A 24,173-nucleotide genomic window follows, 5' to 3' on the forward strand; every position below is an offset into this window, starting at 1 on the left:
CACACCTATCACATGTGTAAGCCTTCTGATCTGAATAAATATGGGGCAAGGACCCTTATTCGGGGCTCTTGTCTTTTCCCAGACATTACCCATCTTTTGCTTTAATCCTGCATCTGCTCTTTTGCTGGCCAAAAGAAAACTTTAGACTTAGAGTCTATGACAAATGAATGAATGAATGAATGAATGAATGAATGAATAAGCTGAACTCATAAAAACAGAGACTACAATGGTGGTTACCAGGGGCTGACGGCTGGGGTAAGTGAGGAGATGTTATTTAAGGGTACAAACTTAACAACTAGTAAGTATGTTTTGGAGATTTAAAGCACAGGTTAGTGATTATAGTCAGTTATACTGTATTACGAACTTCAAAGTTACTAAGAGACTAGATATTAACTGTTCTCACCACAAGAAAGATGATAATTGTGTTACCTGATGGAAGTATTATCTAACACTATAGTGGTAATCATATCGCAACATACAAATGCATTGAATCGGGGTGCCTGGGTGGCGCAGTCGGTTAAGCGTCCGACTTCAGCCAGGTCACGATCTCGCGGTCCGGGAGTTCAAGCCCCGCGTCAGGCTCTGGGCTGATGGCTCAGAGCCTGGAGCCTGTTTCCGATTCTGTGTCTCCCTCTCTCTCTGCCCCTCCCCCGTTCATGCTCTGTCTCTCTCTGTCCCAAAAATAAATAAAACGTTTAAAAAAAATTAAAAAACAAATGCATTGAATCAACTCACTGTACATCTTCAAATGAGGCATGTTAAATGTCAATTATTAAAAATAAATAACACATTAACAACAAACATGAAAATGATCAAAAGTAGCCAAAATAGAAGACATAAAAGTAAATAAAATATTTCTCAAAAAAGCTGATCTCACATATGAAAGTTTACAAATGAAAACATAAATGAATTCACACACATGTATCATTAAGCCATTGATCGGTAGGTAAATTAGCTTTAGATGATTTGGTTTTAGGTCATTTGATTCTTAGCCAAAGTCATGTTCTCATATTTTCAGTATTTTGTTTCTATATGGTGGGGCAGGATGAGAGGTTAGGAGGTCTCTGGAAACTGTACACATACAATCTTTTGACAATAAATGGTTATCAAAGAAATAGTGTGCTCTTTATGTTTGATTTTTAACTCTTCTGATCTCACCATCCTTGTCACATGGAGCTGTTATACAAAGGATTAATAATAGAGGAGAAAATGTTAGTTTTCAGTGCGATCTAAGCCTACTTACCTTCCAGATACTATTAATATCTTACATATGTGACACTAGTCTCTCCTTTCAGGAATAACTTAAAAATACAGCTTCTTCTTTTTATTAATCTATTTTGAGAGAGACAGAGAGACAGAGACAGAGACAGAGAGAGACAGAGAGACAGAGAGAGAAAGCAAGAGAGGGAGAGAGAGTAGAATAGGGGCAGAGAGAGGAGAATCCCAAGCAGGCTCCACACTGTCAGCACAGAGCCCAACACAGGAATTAAATCCACAAACCATGAGATCATGACCTGAGCTGAAGTCAAGAGTCAGAGGCTCAACCAACTGAGCCACCCAAGTACCCCCTTCTTTTTTATTTTTAAATGATCCTTAGGCAATTCTCTTATCCTTATTGTGGAAAAGAGTGTACTGTAGACGAGTTCCCTTGCAAGTCAGACTACTTCTGGTAATAAAGACTTTATACTCATGTGACCTTCCTTTTGGCCCCCTTCAAAAGACAATTGGCCAGAGGCACCGACCTCTGGGGAGTTTGAGAGCCCATAGAAAAAGTAGAGGGTTAACCATCTGGTTTCCTACCATTAGGTTAATTTGTCACCAAATTTAGAGACTCCAGGGTTTGGAAATATTCCAACGGAAGCTATTTTATTTTCTTACTTGTTAAGCTTCACTGACCACAAGGAACCTTAGTCCCCCAGAAGTAAATAAAAGGCCCTGTGTTCCACCTTCCCTGATCATTCACCTTTCTACCGGGCATTCTGCCATGAGACTCCATTCTCTTCTTTCTGTTCTTCTCCTCTTTGTGACTATAATACCAAAAGGTAAGATGGTGAATAACTGTTGGTATCTTAGGAGGTCTACTGGGATGCTCCATTATATTGTGGGCATTTTAACTCAGACCCTAATGCACAGCCTTAGGAATTCAGAAGCCCATCATGATCATCTCCTTTAGAACTGATGAAGCCAACACTACAAAGTAGAATGACAATTTCCATCAACAGAAAATGGGATCCAAGAGGTTCATGGTTAGAACGTGCAGCTCAAATAAAGATAGAGGAGGAGAAGCTATGACATGTGACTTAAGCCTTAGCAAACAAATCAAGTAGCCTTTACCAGGGTCCCAATCTCCATAAAGGAGAGTACAAATGACTACTGGTTTAAACTTGGTTAGTGAATGGAAGTGATGTGGAGTCTATTGGAGAAGTTAGGTCCCTAAGACAGAGCTCCACAAAAAAAAGGACTGCACCAAGTTATTAAAAACAAACAAACAAACAAACAGAAAAAACAAAAATAGGGAGCAGAGGAATTTGGAAAAAGCATAAACAGTGGAATAAAACATCAATGGCAAAATTTTAAGCATAAGGTAAAATATGAAGAAAGCATTTTAAGAATATGAATTATATCCTTAGAACCCATGATTCAGAAGTTTGAATATTAAAATGTAGAATCAAAGGAAAAGGGGGAATGTGGTCATCTTCAGTTTGGTTCAACCAGATCCTTGTAAGAACTGATAAAATTCCTTTGCCTACTGTTAATGACAGGATGTCCACAACTCTCAAAATTATGTCTGTGGTCACTGAACACAGATCAGGTCTGGATAACTCTCTTTATCTGTTGGTTCATCTCTAAGATTCTTTATAATCAACGATACTCATTTGTTTGACCCTCACCTACTCTGTGGATATTTTGGGATTCACCTGACATACAGCTGTCTCCAAATGAGGGAGTTTATGTAATTCTCATTTGGTTCTCAATTCTCTCAGAAGAAGACACAGCTTGAGGGAGACACACTTGTAGTGACATCTAATGTAAAATCTCACAATGATCATGGATTAAAATCAGAAGGCAATTTAATGGCTAATTCTTTAATTTTACAGATAACAGAATCTGTTTCCACATAAAGAATATGATTTTACTGAGGTCACACAGGCGGTGGCAACATGGCACCTAGAACCATCTTTAACCTGGGTCAGTGTTGTTTCCATCAATCTACAGGTTTGGATAGCCTATAAAATAGTAACCCTGATTTCTGTCAGGCTTTTTACCTCTAAATCTCCTAACTAAATACTGAGGAGCCTAACGAGATTCCTATGTTTCCTCTTTTGGAAGACATAATGTCTGTGAAACATCTTATTTTACTTACCTCCAAATTCTTTCCTTCAGTGTCTGAGGTAGGCGTGTCAAATGGGATAAATGTTGTGGCACTATTATGGGACTATTAATGGTAGTCTTTAGATTTTCCTGATCTGTGTTCCTTAAAATTTGATAAATGGCTATAAGTTCTCAGATAGCAGAAAGCATTTGGCACCAGAGAATTACGCCTGCGTGGTTGATAAGTGAACAGGTTTTGCTCATGCTTGCTCTCCCCTACCTGAGCTAAATTCAGTTCAGCATAAATCACTGTCTCCTCCCAAAGTCATAGCCTATGTTATGAGCTGGATCTTTTTTTAAAAAAGGTTAATGAGAGATAGATCTCTTTGAAGTAGAGTTTAGCCAAAACCCTCCATTCTAGTGGAAAAGGGGATATGGCAAGGGCAGGAAGCAAATTGAGAAAAAGCCTGTCCTAGACCAAAGGCAAGAAATAACTTATGGGAAAACAGGATTCTAGGAAATCTAGGTCTAACATTTAGAGAAGGTAAGAAAGTAATGACAAGACTGGAGACCCACAAATACAATAGTACATCCAAAAGCAAGGCAGTCATAGATACTACAGAGTCAAAAAAAATAGACCGCGGGCAACAGGTGTTAGAAGGAATAGGAGAGTGAAAATGTGTGTGGGGTCAAAGAATACCTTATTGCATTCAATGGTAACAAATATTTATTAAGCACCTCTTACTATACAAACACTGTGCATTTCAAAAATACAGGATATAGTGGGAAACAAAGGAAAGTGTCTTCCCATGATATAAAAGACATTTGTCAAATGATTACACAAATTAATATATAATTATAAACATTAATAAGGACAATAGAGAGGAACAGAGTATTACAAGTGCCTATAACATGTGGTCATTGTCTTGTTTGCAATGTCAGAGACTTCCTTGAGGCATGCCCAAAGCAGAAAGAGAAGTTAGTTAAGCAGTCAACACCTCTGGTAAAGAAAGAAGCCAGTGCAACGTCCCTGATGTAGAAGAACACGTAGTGTGCCCAAGGAACTGCAAGAAGGCTTCTGTACGAGAGCACTGGTTTATACTAGAAAATGTGCCAGGCATTGCATGGAATTATGCGCAAGTGAAAGTTGGCACAAACACTAAGTTTGTAGGAGGGCATTTTAAGAACAAGGAAGGCAAGACAATCAGATGTTATACATGGGTAACAGAAATTACTGGTATCTAAATCACATGGGGGTTCACAATTTATGCACCCAGAGTGGGCTCATCTATGGGTTCTCAGCAGCCTGCAAGTCTGAAAAGTCCCTTGACAAACTTTTCCTTTGTTTCACCATTTCAGTGTCCTGCCCTCAGTGTCTCTCTTCCTGGTTCCACTGCAGAAGGAGTTTTGAGTTAATAGCAGCTTCCCTCTTTTCTAATCTTGGGAGAATCCTCTTTTGAGGTAATCACAATGAATTAAGCCTGAGAAACCACCAGCAACTGTGTGAAAATAGAGAAAATGTATAAAAAAACAATCATAAGGAATCAGGAAATCAAATTCCTAACTTTTCCATCTTACACTTGCTGTGATCTAATGGTAAATAAGCCTACTCTAGCTCTATGGGGATTCTCTAGGTCATGATCTTCCTTGGACTTGAGAACTTGCACTGTCCCAAATTCTTCCATCTTTTGTGCCTCCATCTTTAATTTGAATAAGGCCCCTCTGGAGTCTTCCCAAAGCAAGTTCTTACTCGAGGCACCAAGATCTGCACTCCTTAAGGTAGGATTCTAAAGTGTAAGACAAATCTAGCAAAAGGGGTGAGGAAAGTGCATCACTGAAGGTGTGAGGGACTCAGAATTTACAGACAGAAACCATCGGGGCCAATGATAATAGATGTGGGTCTGGTTGAGAGGGCGCACAACAGACCTTACTTCAACACTAATCTCAGTGATAAGCCTGGAGGACACCGTGCTAAGGGAAATAAAGCAAAGAAGACAAATACTGCATGATTCCACTTAGATGAGGTATCTAAAATAGTCCAGCTTCTAGAAATAGAGAGTAGAACAGTGGTTGCCAGAAGCCAGGGGAAGGGAGAAGCATGGAGTTGCTTTCAGTGGGTGCAAAGTTTCAGTGATACAAGATGAATAAGTTCTGGAGACAAACGGTACACCACTGCGCCTGTCGTAACAACACTGCATTGTGCACTTACAAATTTAAGAGGGTAGGCCGATAGGGTTCTTACCACAATTTGAAAAAAGAAAAGGTGAAGGATAGGAGGGTATTTGGAGTTGGGGGCAGAGTTGGGGGTGGAGTCGGGGGCAGAGTCAGCCTCCCCACAAACATGACAAGAATCCTTCAGAGGTATGCCTTTCAGGACATGTTCTTCCTGCAGATCACCTCTCTTTGTGTCTCCCAAATCACTTACGCCAAGCGGATGGATGAGACAAAGATTCCATAAGTCTGCAGAGGAGGGAGTAACTTTCAAATGGCCAGGTCTCTTGTGAATAGAGGATACTGAAGTTGCATGGGAAAGTCACGATACTTTACTTTTGCAGTTGAGCTGTTCTTAGCCATATTATGAAATAAGGCCTAGAACCCTCTTTTGGTCAAAGAAAAGGAATTTCTTTGTTAGTTGGCTAGATGTTGCCTCTTGGTACTGATGGTTAATTGTCAAACTGTTTGAGCAGTTTAATAATATCACATTCTTCAAAATCCTAATTTTGATCCCCACTGTGACTCTTGAGGATCTGGAATCTATTGGGTGTCTAAAATAGATCCCATAATCTTAGAAATTCAGTGAATACTAAATAACTTTTACTAACAAATTTTCTTTTGAGGAGAATTGAGTACTGAGGTCATGAAGAATTTTGATGGCATTTACAAAAAAAAAATCAAATTAAAAAAGTCACTGTCTTCATGAAGGAAATTTCTCCAAAGAAACTACACAATCCAAACAAGAAAATGTTGGGTTTATCAACCTACAGTCCAATGAATGTTAAATAATCACTGCTTGAGCATATCTTCATATGACTCTGAGAAAGAGTCCGTGACATCCTAGAAAAGAATATATATGTATTTTATATATATGTATGTAAATTACACACACACACACACACACACACACACACACACACACACTCTTGAGAGTAGGGACATAAAGAGGTTAGAATGGCATAACTGTTAAATTGATTCATTAGCCCCCTGAGAATTAAGAAAATTATAGAATTCTTCTTATACTGACTCTGGAGAATAACATAATATTTAACCAGCACGTTGGACAGGAGCAGAAGAAAGCTTGAACTCTATTTTACCTACAGAAAAGAAAACTACCCATCTATTTCTTAATGGATAGCGTTCCAGGAAGAGCCCACCCCATTGAAACCCTGTCCCCCATCACCAGAAGAAAGAGAACAGCTAATGACTCAATGTTTTCTCATGCTGAGAAAATCATGTCCTTTTTGAGGTTAGAAGTACGTTCCATTCTGTGGTCTTTTCTTTTAGTGCAATTCTGAGTTTTCCCCATTTCATCCATGGAAATTTATGTTGTGATACCATATGAATACCATATCTACATTTTCTTTACTCAACAGCAATTATTAAACATGTATCTCTTCTCCCACTACATGTGACATAACCATCTGAACATATTAATATCATATAAATTCTGAAATTTACTAGATCATTCTCCTCTATTGCCCTATTGTTCCAATAAGTGAAAATAAGTGTCGATATCTAGGGAGAAATTCCCTTCTTTATGAACCAGGTAATTTACCATTATCTTCTTGACTTGAAGTAGTGCCTAGCAACAAATGTATGTCAGTCATTGTTGGAAGGGAGACTATAACTCTTTGGTTTCCTGTTCGGATGACACTTTCTGAAATTAAGCTTCATATTTAGTGGAGGGCACATAACTGGGAGGATGAATTGCTCTGATCCTTTCAATTCAAGCAAGAGGCATCTGCCAAGAAGAGAGACCGGTACTATCCTACACCACACACTATGTCGGGAAGTTGAACTTTCCAGCATAATGGGTGCCAAGACTACCCTACTGCTTCTCACTGTGGCCTTCCCCATTCCAAGAACTCTAGACTTTAGCTTCTTTAGAAAACCTGAAAATGTCCCCACAGGTGACATTAAGCACACGAATAAATTTATCGCGGGAGAGACTAGTAGCCATCTATAGGACCGATGCACAGCTGAGCACAAGCCTTTGCTCAGTGTAGATGAGGCAGCCAAGCCAGTGCCTCGCACAGCTACCTGGTGGGAACTTAGGTTCTCTCCCTGAAAGACAGACACTTCATCCTCCAGAACTGGCAAAGCAGGCACAGCGCTACAAGATTTTGCCCAACTCCCCAGCCTGAGGACAGGATGTGTCACGAGCTGGCACCAGACAGGATCCTGTGGCAAAGGTACAACTGTCTCACACAGGTTCTGAAAATTCAGTTGTGTTGGTTTATTTGGCTATTATCTTTCTTCAGAATGGAGAAACCAAAAAGGAGGTCAATCTCTTAGTTAAGAGGTAGAAGTGAGGCAGCAAAGGAGCCAGTTAAGGTTAATATGTTACAGGTTGGTAAAGACAACATGTGGGTTGACAGGATGGTTCAGGGACTAGTGACTATTAATGAACATGAACGGTGTGTCTTTTATGTAACATCCACCAGGTGCACAGGGGAAAGAAGGAACCCTAGTTGTGCCTGAAAGGCTACAGGAAGGATCTAAGACTAAAGGAAGTTACTCTCTTGAAGCATGTACTTAGTCACATACTTCTCAGTGGCCAACTGAATTAGGAAAACATATATTTAAGGAAAAATACATTTCAGCTTTCGAGAGAAATTCTCTTCATGTATCTACAGATAAGGGGCACTGAGCAACGTAGAAAATGTGTTTCTTCCATAGCTCTGCAGTGGGGGAATTAGGCAAGGTGGATGCTGTAGGACTGGTAAACTCTCTATAAAAGGCGCTGGAGGTGAGAACACATTCCACAGGACAGGGAGGTTGTAAGCCTGGATGGGGTGGTCAGCACAGATGTGGAGATTGAGAGATGCATACTTCCTCTGAAATCGTACTTTTAGTGAAGATATTATTGGCATTTGGGGCAGGACAATTCATGAGGTGGGAAATCCAATTACCTTGTACTTGACCCACTAAATACCAAGGATGCCTCCCTAGTCATGGTAACACCAACAAATGGATCCATCTCAAAATGCACTGCCCCCTACGAGGACAACTCTCTCAAGCTTCTAGAAATCAGCCTACCCACACCAGGATATGTATAGCCCTGTACTCGAAGCCCTCCTCCCCCTAAAGGACACTACGCTTTTGCCGAAGGGCCTGGGCTTTTCCTATAGGTAATATCATCTCTTCTATCCTCAGGCCATCCTCTGTAAATGTATTGCTTTATGTGCAACACGATAATTTGATGGTGGTTTAACTGATGCTGATTTAATGATATCCAATCTCTTTCTGTGCAGCAAGGCCTGGCATGATCCCGGGGAAGAAACAGTGTGTTCTTCTGAAAGGGGTGTGCAGAGACGGAGGGTGCACCTCCACAGATGATACCATTGGTGAATGCAATGATGAGAAAAAGTGTTGTAGAAAGTGGTGGATATTTTATCCCTACGCAACACCGGCTCCCAAAGCAAAATCTCCTTAGTGCGAACAAACTGTAAGCCCTTCGAACTCCAGAACACAGGGATGAGTTTTGTATCTCCCTATTTAACCTGGCTTGTTTATCTCCCTTGACTGGAAATAAATGTCCTAAATCCACATGTACTCCTTCCTGGGGAACTTCTTCTCGATGTACATGCAAGCCTCTCAGGAGCTATAAGACCAAACTTCATGATAGAGGAATCTCAAACCCTAAAGCTATTTATAGAACATTTCTTAAGAATGATAAAGATAGGGGCGCCTGGGTGGTTCAGCTGGTTAAGCATCCGACTTCAGCTCAGGTCATGATCTCATGGTTCGTGAGTTTGACCCCTGCGTCCGGCTCTGTGCTGACAGCTCAGAGCCTGGAGCCTTCTTCGGATTCTGTGTCTCCCTCTCTCTCTGCCCCTCCCTTGTCCCCGTCTCTCTCTCTCTCTCTTTCTCTCTCAAAAATAAATATTTAAACAATTATTTAAAAAAGAATGATAAAGTTAAGAAATTTAAATATGTAAAATAGTAAGGATACAAAATAGCAGGCAGGTAGTGTTTGATTATCTCAAGTGGATTATCAACCTTCCTCCCCACCTGATTCTGTACAAATACCATCTCATTACTGATAGAGACCTCCCTGAGTGATGGGGAGGAAGGTGTCCTAACCACGTGATCTTGCTGGCACTGCCCCCAGGAATTAGGCACACTGCACCAGCCAAGGCAATAGGGAACTGAGGCTGGCCTCCCCAGCCTGGCCAGACAGCGCTGGTGGAGTGGCACAGGACAACTGCTCCCAGCCAGTAGGCTGTCTGCTCAGAGGAGCTGAGAATTCAGCGGGCCCTGATAGTTCTTTCCAGATTTCAACATCAGATAATTCCATCTTCTGGCTGGAATAATTCCCACCATAGTAACAATTCTGGATGATTTCTACTTTATGGCTAAGCAAACTAAAGGGCAAGGGACCAGGAATGTTACATGACATGAGTTCCACAAAGACGGAAACAATTACCCCACAAATAATTTTCAAGGCTTTCATTTCTGTTTTTTTATACATTAAAAAAAATTTTTTTTTTTTGGGGGCTCAAACTCACAAACCGTGAGAAAATGACCTGAGCCCAAGCCATCCATGGGTAAGCCATCCATGCAGCCCTTACATTTTTTAATGTTTATTTATTTTGAGAGAGAGAGAGCACAAACAGAGAGAAGGGGAGAAAGAGAACCCCAAGCAGGCCCCTCACTGACAGTGCATAGCCTGACATGGAGCTCAAACTCACAAACCTTGAGACCATGATCTGAGCCAAGATCAAGTGTCAGACACATAACTGACTGAGCCATCCAGGCTCTGAAGACTTTTCCTGACCATAAAGCTTATGGACAATCAGAGGAAGGTGAGTTATCCCTTTTAATATTCATTAGGATTTTTGCTTCTATTATTCACGCGGATATCAGTTGTCCACAGACCATAAATGTGTTGCATACAAAAGCCACCTTCCTCCCTGTCTGTGTGGACAGGATGCCACACTTCAGTCTCCTAACACCCTGTGTCTATGAAGGAAGATTCTGGAGTCAGGCATACTTAATTTAAACTGTGGTTCCCTTGCTTATCAGTCACATGACTCTGAACTATTTAACCTTCATTTGCCTTAAAATTCTTCTTCAATAAATGAGCAAAATAAACAATTTAACTTCTGGGCTCGTGTTAAGGACTGAATGAGATCGAGTACAAACAGCATGTGGGACACACAGGGCCAAACCCAACGGAACCCAGCCACGAGCAGTTTCTCTTGTTACTAAAATACTAGAGGGGAAAGAAACCATCATGTGTAGTCAGACAGTCATGTTAGTATATTATTATATGAGACAGAGTTTACTAGTTTAAAATGAATAAAATGCCACAAAATACATTCAATATTGAAAGAATATATACGGCGGGGGGGTGGGGGGGCATGATCTTACAGCTCTTGGGAGTTCAAGCTCCTCACTGGGGTCTGTGCTGACACCATGGAGCCTACTTGGGATTCTCTCTGCCTCTCTCTCTCAAAACAAATAATTAATTTTTTAAAAATTAAAAAAAAAAGAATATATGGGAAAACAAAGATTTCTTTGACATTTCAGGAGAAACTATATGCGAAAAGTTATAGTTTATATTATAATTACCATTACTTTCTGATAGTCAAAGCTTTATTTGTTTAACAAATATGTCTGTTTACTCCTATGCAAACTGAAATTAAATAAGCAAGTCAGAGAAAAAAATTAAAAGAAAGTTTCACCATGACTGATAATGAAGCTGAAATACACACATTTCATTAGCATTAGACAATCCTTTCTAACGACATCACCGATTAAAATAAGTAACAATACCAAGGGGGAGGGAGTGAGATGACAAAGGAATCTAGAATTTTATTTTATTAATGGTGTGAAGGATGGTTAGCTTCTCTGATAAATGGTTCTTCTCAAAGCCTCAGTTCTCTGTTCTTTCTGGTCTTTAGATCACATAAAGAATTCAAAGGTTTCTTTTCAGCTCTTTATTATTACTTAAAATGCCTATTACACAGGCATATACGTGCCTATGCACACAGTAACGCTTGGTTTCACACCTGGAAACACATACAAAATATCATTTGAAATTATTAGCCATAGAAAAATGCAATAAGCCATTACTGAAGCCAGTATATGATGTCAACAGTGTACTGACTGGAACATTAATGAAACTTCAGAGTGTCTCTTCTCCTTCGATTCAGAAGGACTCACAGGAACAGCCTATGCCCTTTGTCTCGGTTAGACCCAGTTGAGGCATCATTTGAAATGTGTGAGCAGGGACGTAGCATCACCACTGGATCCCACTCACAGTTCTAGCCAGATGCACCAGCAGAGTAGGAAGTGATCTCCATCAGTCATTTCAGACAGAACATATTAAAATTTCATTAAAATTCAAATATGTTTTCTGGAAGGGGTAATAATGATGGGCAATTATCCTTCACTAATATGCTTGTATATTTGATGCTAGTAGGTAGCTACTCCATTATTTCATAAGCGTTGGAAAGAGTATTAAAGAATATCAGTAAAATATTAAAGAACATCAGTGAATTAAATCAGAAAGCCTTGAGTCTACACTCTAGGGCAGCAGTATCCACCAGAACTTCCGATGATGATGGGAATTCTCTATTTCTGCATTGTCCACTAGCCACATGTGGTTGTAGAGCATTTGAAAAGTGGGCAGTGACTGAGAACATGAGTTTTTATGTTAGTAAATCTTAAACAGCCACATGTGGCTAGTGACTCACATCACACAGCTTTAGAGCACTGAACTGGTGCACGGTGATACCTGGGCTCTGGACCATACTGAAGTCTGCCCGCACTCAAATCTCAGCTCCATTCCTACCAGTTGCGTGACGTGGGTAGGTTATATGACCCTTTGGTGCCTCAGTATCCTATTCTGGAAAAATAAGGACAATGATGGCATTTACTTCATAACTTGTTAGGAGGATCACATAAATTTGCATATAAAAAGCCCTTAGCCGAGTTGTTGCATTTATCATGAGGGCAATGCTCACCCATCCTGGGTGTTGGGGGGTGGGTGGGTGGTGAGAAAAGAAAGTGGAGGGGCATTGGAGACCCCGGGGCATCTAGTTCCTTCCCAGTTTCATCCTAGAACTAGCCTTCCAATCCCTTAAACAGTTAACGCTATTTTTTTTTTTTTTATGAGTTCAAAGAGCTCTATCTGCAAGGTGCCAGGAACGAAAATTTAGGACATGGCTTTCCACAACTAAAGTTACACGGGAGAAATATGTTCTTACACATTGAGGAAAAGTTTTAGAATTAAAAGAATCACAAGCCAAAATTTGTCAGCTCCCTCGTGAATCATCTGGAGACACTGTATTCCTAAACTGCCTATATGACACGTGTGGGAAGAGAATGAAAGGAGTAAGTTTTAGGAGCTCCCCTGAAATAATAAGGGAATGTACAAAAGAAAAGGAACCTGTGTTGGCTGAAAGGACACAATCTCAAGGGCAGACTCAATCCCATGTGGGAGCAAACTGGAAAATCTCTGACTGAAATGAACTCATTTTCTCAGCCTAGTCTTCTCCACAGAGAATACACTACTACAGATTGAAATTCGGTTGTGTTGACAGGACTCCTAAACTCTGAGTAACCTGGGGGGATAAGAGGGCCTATAAATCTTTCCTCTTCATAGTGAATCCGTTTTATGATCACGTTTTCTTCTCGGCCAGACCTGCCATCAAGCCACTCAGAAGACAGAAATTTGGGGGGGGGGGACCAAAGAAGAGACTCAAAATTCATTTGGATAAGGGGGTGTCTTCTAGGGGTGTGAAGGTTTGTGCGCGTTTGTGTGTCAGTGTTGGTGCCTGGGGGTGTGGGACAGGGCATCTCAGGTAAGGAGAGAAAGGGGAGTTTGGAAAAGTTTAGTCACACTAAAAGGCTGAGAGTGAAGTACAACTTTGGTGAAATATTAGAACAACTGACAATAACAATGCAATGAGCTACCTTTTCCAGGGAGGGGCAGAGAGAGGGAGAGAGAGAATCCCCAGAAGACTCCACACTGTCAGCGCAGAGCCTGACGCAGGGCTCGGTTCCATGAAATGTGAGATCATGACCTGAGTGGAGTCGGATGCCTAATTGACTGAGGTGCCCAGGCACCTCAACATAACTTTTAAATAACCACCTTGACGACTAAATGTATATGTGTGCCTACTGGGCACTGAACAGCCTCTTCAAATCTCGGACACAGATTTCCTGCTCCACATTGAGCAGGTCTGTCACTGAAAGGAACCTCGGCCAGGTCTGATGTTGACACTATGAAGCACTTTGAACTAGCCATTCTTGCAGTGTCCAACAAACACTCAGCTTCTGCCTTTCCACTGAATTGCTTAAATATTTCATGGTACCCTTGGAAACGGCTGGGGAGCACGGGGATACCTCGTCATGCAGCTTGTGAACCACTACTGCTGGTGTTTTTTAAATGTCTACCCTTTGCTCCAGATTATGACCATCCTGAGGACAGGAACTGTGTTTTATTTGCCACTTGTCTATGCAGATTGCCACACTGTGGGTTGTTAAAAATTGTTGAATCAATGGATGGTATGGGCTGAGTAGACAAGCGGCCGTAATTTTTGGGTTTTACTGTTACAATAGATGACCCATGAAAACTTGTCTATTGCACTTCACTAATGACCCAGACAAGGCCGTCACTGACTTGATGCAGAACAAGGAGGCTGAAAAGTGACACATTAGGAATGTGGACCAAGCCAGAAAAGGGAGTTTCTTAATGCCTGGCCAGAGAGGAAACAATGACCACTGGAGACAGAATCATAGGGTTACTTCCTACCAGGCTTGGACTGCACACCAAGAGCACATTCTCTGATCCCGTAAGGATCATACATTTGGTGGCAGAAAGGACTTCATCAGCAACACCAAACGTTCTTCTCAGAGTGATACTCCTCCCGAAAGCTGAGTGGGATATGCCGGGATCAGCCCAGGAGCTAGTTTCTTTCTAGGTGCCGAGAGTTCTGGAGAACTGTCTTCATGGTCGATCACATTCAGTCTACTATTCAACACTGTTTAATGTTTTAAACAGCATTTCTTGAGTTATTTTCTGACAAATATCACTGCTCTAAGAGATGTAAATGAATATGCTGTGATACACATTTGAGAGCCAGAGGACAGCAAAATCCAGCTCTTGAGAGAGTCACAATAAAAATCAGCCATTAGAAGATTAGAACTAATTCGGGACTTCTCAAAGTTTCTGATATATTCTTATATATATTAAATATGTATAATAAAATTACTATGATAATAAATTATTGTTGAATGCTTAATAGGTGCCAAGTTTGGAAAACTGTTTCTGTAAAAGGTCAGATAGTAAATATTTTAGGATTTGCCAGCCACATACAGGCTCTGTTGTGTATCTTTCTTTGCTTTTTTGTGTGCTTGTTTATTTGACATGAAAAAACAAATCTTAAATCTCTCAGGTTTAAAGTAGGTTTTTGGCTCCTGGGAAAATTCAGCAGCAAACAATAACAATTTTCTTTTTAAAATTTCTTTATTTTTTTCATCACAAAAATTTTTTTAATGTTTATTTATTTTTGAGAGAGAGACAGAGAGAGACAGAGCACGAGCAGGGGAGGGGCAGAGAGAGAGGGAGACACAGAATCTGAAGCAGGTTCCAGGCTCTGAGCTGTCAGCACAGAACCTGACACTGGGCTTGAACTCATGAACCCTAAGTTCATGACCTGAGTTGAAGTCGGATGCTTAACCGACTGAGCCACCCAGGCGCCCCAAACAATACCAATTTTCTACTTATGTGGAACTTTCTTACATTCTTGTGGGAGAGAAAGACATTAAGCTACTGACCAACTAAGCCTATAATATACATATACACATATACACACACATATACACACATGTACACATACATATGTATATACGTATACACAACATGCACACACACACACACGCATACACAATTTGAGCTGACAAGAGTGGAGGGGTGTGACTTTACAGCCCCTGGCAGGAAAGGGGTTTTGAAAAGCTGTTGTGAGTGAGCCCTGCAGGACAGGGGTTGAGCTGCGCAAGTGTCTGGGGAAGAACATGAGTGGTCCTGGGGTGCTTCCATGTTTAAAGACTGAAAAGAAGCTGATGTGGCTGGAATAGAGATGGTGAGGGGCTGAGTGGGAAACAGAGAGCTCAGCAGGGGAAAAGTGAAACCAGGCTTCACAGAACATAGTCAGAGCTCTGCATTTTATTCTGACGGTCAAGGGAAACGTGGGGGTGGATTTCGGCAGCACGGGACTCGCCCAACTGTGCTCCAAGAAGACCACTCTTGCCTCAGGGTGAGGAACAGACTGAGGGTGGTGAAATGGAACTGAATCAGAGAGACAACAGAAGCTGGCGACAGTGCAATGGGGGTGGAAATGAACTGGATTTATAATATATTCTGGAGCTCGAGGAACGACGTTTTCCAAGTGATTGGAAGTGACCGGAAGAACTGTCGAGGCTGACTCTCAGGTCCGTTGGCCAGAGCAATGCATCCTCCAGGGGGATGGAGATGACGTGGGCGAAACTGGCCTGCAGATGGGCAACCCCGTGTCAGGTGAGTTTAGCTCCAGATGTGTAATGACACACAACTGGGAAAATCAGGTGGGTCAACAGGTACTCAGGGTTGCAATTGCGGTGAGGTCAGCGTTGAGATACACATTTGGGAAACAGCACTTACTTAAAGACAGGGCACTGACAGATTCCTTCAGAGTCAGTAGAGACTAAATTCTGAGGCACTGCCCTGTGGAAGGGTCAGGGAGAGAAAGAGGAGAATTAGTTTACTGAGAAAAAAGAAAACTAGAGTGTGCTGAAAGCCAAGAAAGAAGTTTCAGAAAAGAAGCAGTGACTCTAGAATGTCTTTTTTTAATTTCCCTAAGAAACACCGGTTACCACCCAGTTTCTAAGATGTCGTCACTTGCTAAGGCTGCTGTAACAGAGTACCACACACTCAGTGACCTCAGCGACAGAACTGTACTGCCTTCCAGTTCCGGAAACTAGAAGTCCAAGATCAAGGTGTCTGTAGGGACGCTTCCTTCTGAGGCCGTGAGGGAAAATGTGTTCTAGGTATCTCTCTCAGCTCTGGGAGGTCTGCTGGCATCTCTGGTGTTCTTGGCTTGGGGAAGCATCACCCCATCTTTGCCTTCCCGTCATCAGGCGTTCTTCTGTGTGCGTGCGTGCGTGTGTGTGTGTGTGTGTGTGTGTGTGTGTCTATGTGCAAACGTCTTCTCTTTAGACATATGCTGGTCATACTGGAATAGACACCCACCCTGTGACCTCTGTTAACTACTTACAGCTGCAATGACCCTATTTCCAAATAAAGTCGCGTTCTAAAGTATCGGAGGTAAGCACCTTGACATGTGAATTGTGGAAAGATTCAATCTATAACCCTACATGTAATATGATTTGGGAATAGCTGGTTTGTGCATATTTAATAAAGCCAATGCTTTGAAAATATAGGATTAAAAACGTTTGCCATATTATAATTAAAAAAATTTTTTTCAACGTTTATTTATTTTTGCGACAGAGAGAGACAGAGCATGAATGGGGGAGGAGCCGAGAGAGAGGGAGACACAGAATCGGAAACAGGCTCCAGGCTCTGAGCCGTCAGCCCAGAGCCTGACGCGGGGCTCGAACTCACGGACCGCGAGACCGTGACCTGGCTGAAGTCGGACGCTTAACCGACTGCGCCACCCAGGCGCCCCATTAAAAATTTTTTAATGTCTATTTATTTTTGAGAGAGAGACACAGCATGAGTGGGGGAGGGGCAGAGAGAGAGGGAGACACAGAATCCGAAGAAGGCTCCAGGCTCTGACTGTCAGCACAGAGCCTGACACGGGGCTTGAACCCATGAACCATGAGATCATGACCTGAGCCAAAATCAAGAGGCAGATGTTCAACTGACTGGGCCACTCAGGTGCCCACAATCTTTTTTTTTTTTGGTTTAAATCAAGTTTGGTTTAGTTCAGTCACATTGAAATTTCCTGAGATAGCAAACTATCAGATACTAATATTTCAATAATAAGGTACCTAGAACATTCTGGAATTTTTTTCTTATGAGTATAAATGGTTTGATTATTCATAATTGTGAAGATATTCTTTATAACTGAGGAACTTCATATGTATCATGCTGAGTACTAGTTATGTTTAAGGGGAGACTAGAGATAAATGTCAAAGGTTGAAAAGACAAGCTGTTTTTTTATAGCAATCTCTAGAAATGGCATTTTGAAATGAATACTTCATTTCTGTTTGGTTATTATAATCTCTTTCTTTCCCTTACAAATCAAATGCACTCAAAACCAAACAAGGATTCAATAAAGAACAGCTTTGGCTAATGTAGGCCCTATTGGATTTGAATAATTCAAACCAATCTGTTCCTTTTAAGTTATATTTAATTGATACTCTGTCATTGTATTAAATTTTCAAGAAAACCTAAACAATTTTAAAAGCTTTTAAATATGACACAGTTTACCACAGAAGAAACACTTATTTTTTTTAATGTTTATTTTTATTTGTGTGTGTGTGTGTGTGAGAGAGAGAGAGAGCGAGCGCGGGCACACGGGCACACACAAGCGGTGGAGGGGGAGGGAGAGAGGGGACTGAGGATCTGAATCAGGCTCTGCGCTGACAGCAGAGAGTCCCATGTGGGACTTGAACTCACAAACCATGAGATCATGACCTGAGCCAAAGGCGAATGCTCAACCGAGCCAGCCAGGCACCCTGGAGAGTATATTCTTTTAAATTCTTATGCTCATTAAACCCAGAAGGGGCACACAATTTGGGAAGTAGTATGAGATGAAGAATAGGGGCCATAAGGCTGTGGGGGTGAAGCAACCTGTCGGTGTAGCCGGGCTCAGCACAGCAGACTCTGCCCCTCAATCCAGGAGGCGTGGCCGAACTCAGCCAGTCACAGTTCCTGCTCTCAAGAAAGGACAAGCAATGACATCTTGTGGCTGCCAGACTTTTTCCACTTTTGACAATTCTGAGTTTCCAAGACAGCTAAAAGTTGTAGCTGTTTTGGCAGAATACATAGCATTTCGTAAAACAATTGGAAATCTCTAATACGAAAAATAACAGGTTCAGATTGCATGCTAATGGAATTGAGAGATTTAAACATAAAACTGAGTAAGACACATCTAGTTTCCTTTTCCCATAAAACTAACACTTAATGTGATTCAAAACTGACCACCATGGGGCTCCTGGGTGGCTCAATCAGTTGAGTGTCCAACTCTTGGTTTCGCCACAGGTCACGATCTCACGGTTCATGGGATCGAGCCCTCCGTCAGATTGACAGTGCAGAGCCTGCTTGGGATTCTCCCTCCCTCTCTCTCTTCTCCTTCTGCTCTCTCTCTCTCTCTCTCTCTCTCAAAATAAATAAATAAACTTAAAAAAACTGACCACCTAAAGTAAAATACTAAAAATAAATTAGAAATGGGTATTTTAAATTCTAACAATGTATACAATTTAACATCAATAAATATAGTAAGTTGACAACCCCAAGTACTTGCTACAGGTTCATGACTCAGTTAATAGAAACCATTAGCACAATGTCCATATTATGTGAAGCAGTCCAAACCAATCATCTCTAAACCATAGTTCTTTGGTCAAGATTCAAAAAAAAGCAACAAGGGAGGAAAAAATGTAATTGTTAACTTTACCTGCAACAGCTGTGCCAGTCTGCCGTAAACACATATGCACCCATCATATTTAGTCAAAACACTAAAGAAAAAGAAAGGCTTAGATTCCTCCCATGGTTTCATGAGCTTCTCAGACTGAATGAAAGTATTTTTATATGCCAACTCATTATTTAGGAACTCTATTAAAAGCCATCATTTTCTTATAGTAAGTATTAAAAGAACTAGGAAGTTTCAAGGGCACCTGGGTGGCTCAGTTGGTTAAGCGCCTGACTTTGGCTCAGGTCACGATCTCACGGTTCATGGGTTGGAGACCCACGTTGGGCTCTTTGCTGACAGCTCGGAGCCTGGAGTCTGCTTCAGATTCTGTGTCTCCCTCTCTCTCTGTCCCTCCCCTGTTTGCACTCTCTCTTTCTCCCTCCCCTACCCTCTCTCAAGAATAAATAATTTTTAAAGAAATAGGAAGTTTCAAAAATATTTATTGTACTTTGTAGACAGATGGATATGAGGGGTAAATGAGAATCATGTTGTTCTTCCCATGCTTACCTGGATCTAATTTCCGTCTCCTGAGAATGCTTCTAGTTAAAATCATATGAACTCTTCCCAGGATCCCTGACTGGGAAAAAAAACCCTCACCCTGTTTCTATCTGAACTGTTTCTTAGTCCCTCACATCTGTGATTTTATTGAAAACCACCCGAAATCATTGGTGGAGCAAACAGGTGAGGGAAAAAACATAATAAACAAAGGATGAGATGAATCATTCTAGCTAAGTATGACAGAAAACCTACCGTATGGAAGGCAGTGTTCTAAGTGCTTTCTATGATTTAACTTTTTCTTTTTTCCCTCCAAAGACTCTATGTGGTAGACACTATGCTCGTTTCACAGATGGGAAAATGGAGAAAAAGATTGTAGAGTTATGTGGCCATGCTGGGCTTCAGATCCAGGTTCCTAAGGACTGCCACCCTGACTTAGGAGTACAGGGAAATGCTGTCGATATCCCAGCCTGGAGACGGGTCAGAGAAGGCAGTCACAGCTCAAAGTGGAAACCTCAGACAAGACTCTTGGCTTCCTAATCTCCATGGGCTCCTGTGCAGCAGAGCACTATGTATCTTAAGTTTTCTAGGAACTCAACGAGCTTTCTCTAACAGCTTTTGCCAGAAGACCACCACCCAATTGCTAATAAAATGTTTGGTAAGAAAAAGTATAATTTAATTGCAACATGCCCAACATTTCACTTGAAACCCTTAAGCTCCTAGACAACAACATGTTTTGTTTCCCCAAGCATCGTGATCATTTAACAGATAAACTACTAGTTCTGAGAAAGAGCAAACAAAAAATCAAATCACATCTTAGGGTGTTTTTTTCTGTTTGTTTTGTTTTCTTTTTTTCTTTTTTTAGTACAGCAGGATTTATTTCATTGTTCCAAGGCATGTCACTAAATGCCCAAGATATTCCCTAAGAGACTTCCATTTAAATTGCTTGATTTTTAAAATGTTTTTTTTTTTTTTTTTGAGAGAGAGACACAGGGAGGTGGGGGGGGGGGGGAGAGAGAGAGAGAGAGAGAGAGAGAGAGAGAGAGAGAGAGAGAGAGAATCTCAAGCAGGCTCCACAATCGCACAGAGCCCGACATGGGGCTCAATCCCACGACCCTAGGATCATGATCTGAGTCGAAATCAAGAGTCGGTTACTCAACCAACCGAGCCACCATGGCACTCCTAAATTGCTTGATTTTTTAAAACAAATATAACCCACCCAAACTGTGAAGGAGTCACAGATCCCACCATTTAGTGTATTTACTCTATGGAGCCTGAGGAATTTGAGATTAACTGAGCAGTTTGCAGTTGTTGGGTAGGGGGTGAGGGGTAAGCAGGAAGACTGTTAAACTACAAATAAAAAGGTTTAACATATTTTTCCAAATTCTTGAGCATTAGAATGTAGGATTTCATATTCTGATGAATGGGGTTAAAATGGTCTATAGAGTAGCTTGGAAATGAGTGAGCTGGAGTTTTTCACAGTGGAGTAGGCAGTTCTGATTCCACCCTCCTTCAGGGTAGAAAAGTCCCATAAACTCATCTCTATCTCCAGAGCATTGACACCAGGTAGAAACTGTGTACAGTAATTAAAATAAAGAGAAACAATTTTCAAAGTCTGGGCAAGGATCAAGCTGCAATAAAAATCACCAATGCTTGAAACACTCAAGTGCCAATGGGAGAATTTGCTTTTAATTCCCAGTTTAAGTGGGAATGCTGCCTAATAAGGAACAGATGAATGTTTTAATATTGCTAAGGGCTGACAAGAGGTTATACTCCAAAGTGTTCCATAGTCTTCCTTCATGACTGTCACTCTTACTTCCCCTCTGGCCCCAAATTCCTCAGTTTCACCCTCAGTAACCTTCCTATACACTCATCACTGCCCCACACCCCACCCTAATCCTTGTTCTCCTTCCCCAGAGTTGCTCAGTTATTCTAAGAAAAGGCTGAAAGCTGGGATCACATTGCCTGCAGGCCTAAGGAATCAGGCGGTCCATCATTACTAATCTAAATAAATGTTCTGAGGAAACTGATTAGTCGCCTCTGATGATGCTTCTCTGTATGAGTGCTACCCATGCTCATAACCCACCATGGCATCTTAGGTGTCCAAGTGGGTTTCGAGGGTGGGACAAAGATAGGATTGTCATATCTAGCATATAAAAATGTAGGGTGCCCAGTTAAAATGGATCTTAGATAAACAATAAATACTTTTAGCATAAAAATTATACTATATATGTCTTATGCAATATTTAGGACATGGTTACACTAAAAAAATTATTCATTATTTATATGAAATTCAAACTTAACTGTGTGTCCTTTGTTTTATCCGGCAAAGAGTGGGTGTCTTTCAGTGCTTTTCAATTCCCCAAACAGACACAACTACCTGTTTTGCCAGCTCTTGTTGCTGGGGGTACAAGTCAGTGAAATGGTTTAATTAGAAAATTTCATAGCATACAAAACTCAGAATGTACTTTTCTTCCTTAATAAATATGTGCATCAAGTCAACTGAATGGCCTTTTTGTGAAGAAAAGCCTCGTTCTTGGCACTAAAGGTAGTCCCTGGACCAGCATCCACATCAGCATACCGGGGTGCTTATTAGAGAGGCAGAAGTTTTCACGGTTCCAAGAAATTTTAAGGTTGTTTATTTCTATTTCTGTGAAAAAATCCCATTGGCACTTTGATAGGGATTGCAATGAATCTATAGTCGGCTCTAAGTGGCACGAACGTGTCAACAATATTCTGAACAATCCATGAACATGGAACATCTTTCCATTTATTTGCATCTTCAGTTTCTTTCACTATGTCCCATAGATTTCAGTGCACAGGTCTTTCGCTTCTTTGGGTAAATTCAGGCCTATTTATTTTATTCTTTTCTATGCCATTGTAAATGGAATTGTTTTCCTAACTTTCCTTTCAGATAGTTCATTATTAGTGTATAGAAACGGGACTAATTTTTGTATTTTGATTTTACACCCTACAACTTTACTGTTGATTTGCTAATTACTGTTTGCTTTGTTCAAATTGAATGAGTAAAACTGATTTACCACTTACCAACAAGTTTGGTGTATTTGAAAACTAAAATAATTAGAATGTTATGGGAATTGTGTGGGAATATAAAGAGATAACAAAGGAACAGAATTTTACGAATTTGGGGGTACCTGGGTAGCTCAGTCAGTCAAGTGACTGACTCTTGATTTTGGCTCAGGTCATGGTCTCAGGGTCATGAGATTGAGCCCTGTGTCAGGCTCTGCACTGAGCATGGAGCCTGCTTGGGATTCTCTCTCCCCCTCTATCTCTGCCCCTTCCTTCCTGTGCTTTCTCTCTTTCTCAAAACAAATTAATAAACATTAAAAAAATAATTTTAAAAATTCAAAAATGGCCAAAGTAATAGGTAAATTGTATACAAAGATAAAGTTGTATTTTGCAATCACTTAAAAAGGACACACTCTTCAACAAGTGATGTTTAAGCAGCTAGCTAACCACTTCCAGTACACCAAAACAAAATCCAAGCAATCACACTTAGATGGCGAGTTAAGCTATAGAATTAAAACTCTAAAATTACTTGAAGAAAATGTGAACAATTAACCATATAATCAATAAGAAAGGATTCTAAGGGCTTCAGAAGAAGGCTTTTCAGAATACTCAGTCCACGACACTGATGACTGAAATAGAAATAGATGTCCTCTTTTTTCAGAGCCTATAATTTTAATTTGTACAAACTATATTTGGTTCTGTTTTTCAAATAAGTCTTAAAAAAAGTTGTAACATCCTCATCAAAAAAAGGCACCGTTTGAAACTGTTTATCTAGTATTATCTAGTATTAACTGTTTATCTAGTATCGAATATTATTAATAGTATTTAATACTAAGCCAGTATGATCTAGTTTATCTAGTATTTATCTAGTATTTGCACTTATTCAAGTCATGTTCTCATTGGGCTCCCACTTAGAATGTATGTCAAGCATGCGGCGCCTGGGTGGCGCAGTCGGTTAAGCGTCCGACTTCAGCCAGGTCACGATCTCGCGGTCCGTGAGTTCGAGCCTCGCGTCGGCTCTGGGCTGATGGCTCGGAGCCTGGAGCCTGTTTCCGATTCTGTGTCTCCCTCTCTCTCTGCCCCTCCCCCGTTCATGCTCTGTCTCTCTCTGTCCCAAAAATAAATAAACGTTGAAAAAAAAAAAAAAAAGAACGTATGTCAAGCAGTGGCAGTTCAGTGACCAAATCGAAAAGTCATAAAACATCCTTATCGTTAGAATTTAAGGTTGTAATTTATGAACTATATTAGTTTCATAGTAATGCTACACTCAGTTACCATAAACAAGGTGGTTTAAAACAAAAAACGTATGATCTTAGAGTTCTGTAGGTTAGAAGCCCAACATGGGTCTCACTGGACTAATAATCAAGATGTTGCTAGAACCACATTCCTTCTGGAGGTTCAAGGGGAGAATCTGTCCTTGCCTTCTGCTTCTGAATACTACTGGCATTTGTTGGCTTCTGGCTCCCTCCTTAC

At 40.9% G+C, this 24,173-nt stretch overlaps 1 protein-coding gene across 1 annotated transcript; it reads left to right on the forward strand.

Annotated features, from left to right (window-relative positions):
• The first annotated feature begins 1,984 nt into the window (after positions 1 to 1,984).
• Positions 1,985 to 9,056, forward strand: LOC122467487 (beta-defensin 130B-like). The gene is made up of 2 exons (XM_043553858.1): positions 1,985 to 2,042; positions 8,784 to 9,056. Exons 1-2 carry the CDS (start codon positions 1,985 to 1,987, stop codon positions 8,963 to 8,965), a joined length of 240 nt encoding a protein of 79 aa, XP_043409793.1. The 3' UTR covers positions 8,966 to 9,056.
• The last annotated feature ends 15,117 nt before the right edge of the window (positions 9,057 to 24,173 follow it).

The sequence above is a fragment of the Prionailurus bengalensis genome, chromosome B1 (genome assembly GCF_016509475.1).
Source record: "Prionailurus bengalensis isolate Pbe53 chromosome B1, Fcat_Pben_1.1_paternal_pri, whole genome shotgun sequence".
NCBI lineage: Eukaryota > Metazoa > Chordata > Mammalia > Carnivora > Felidae > Prionailurus > Prionailurus bengalensis.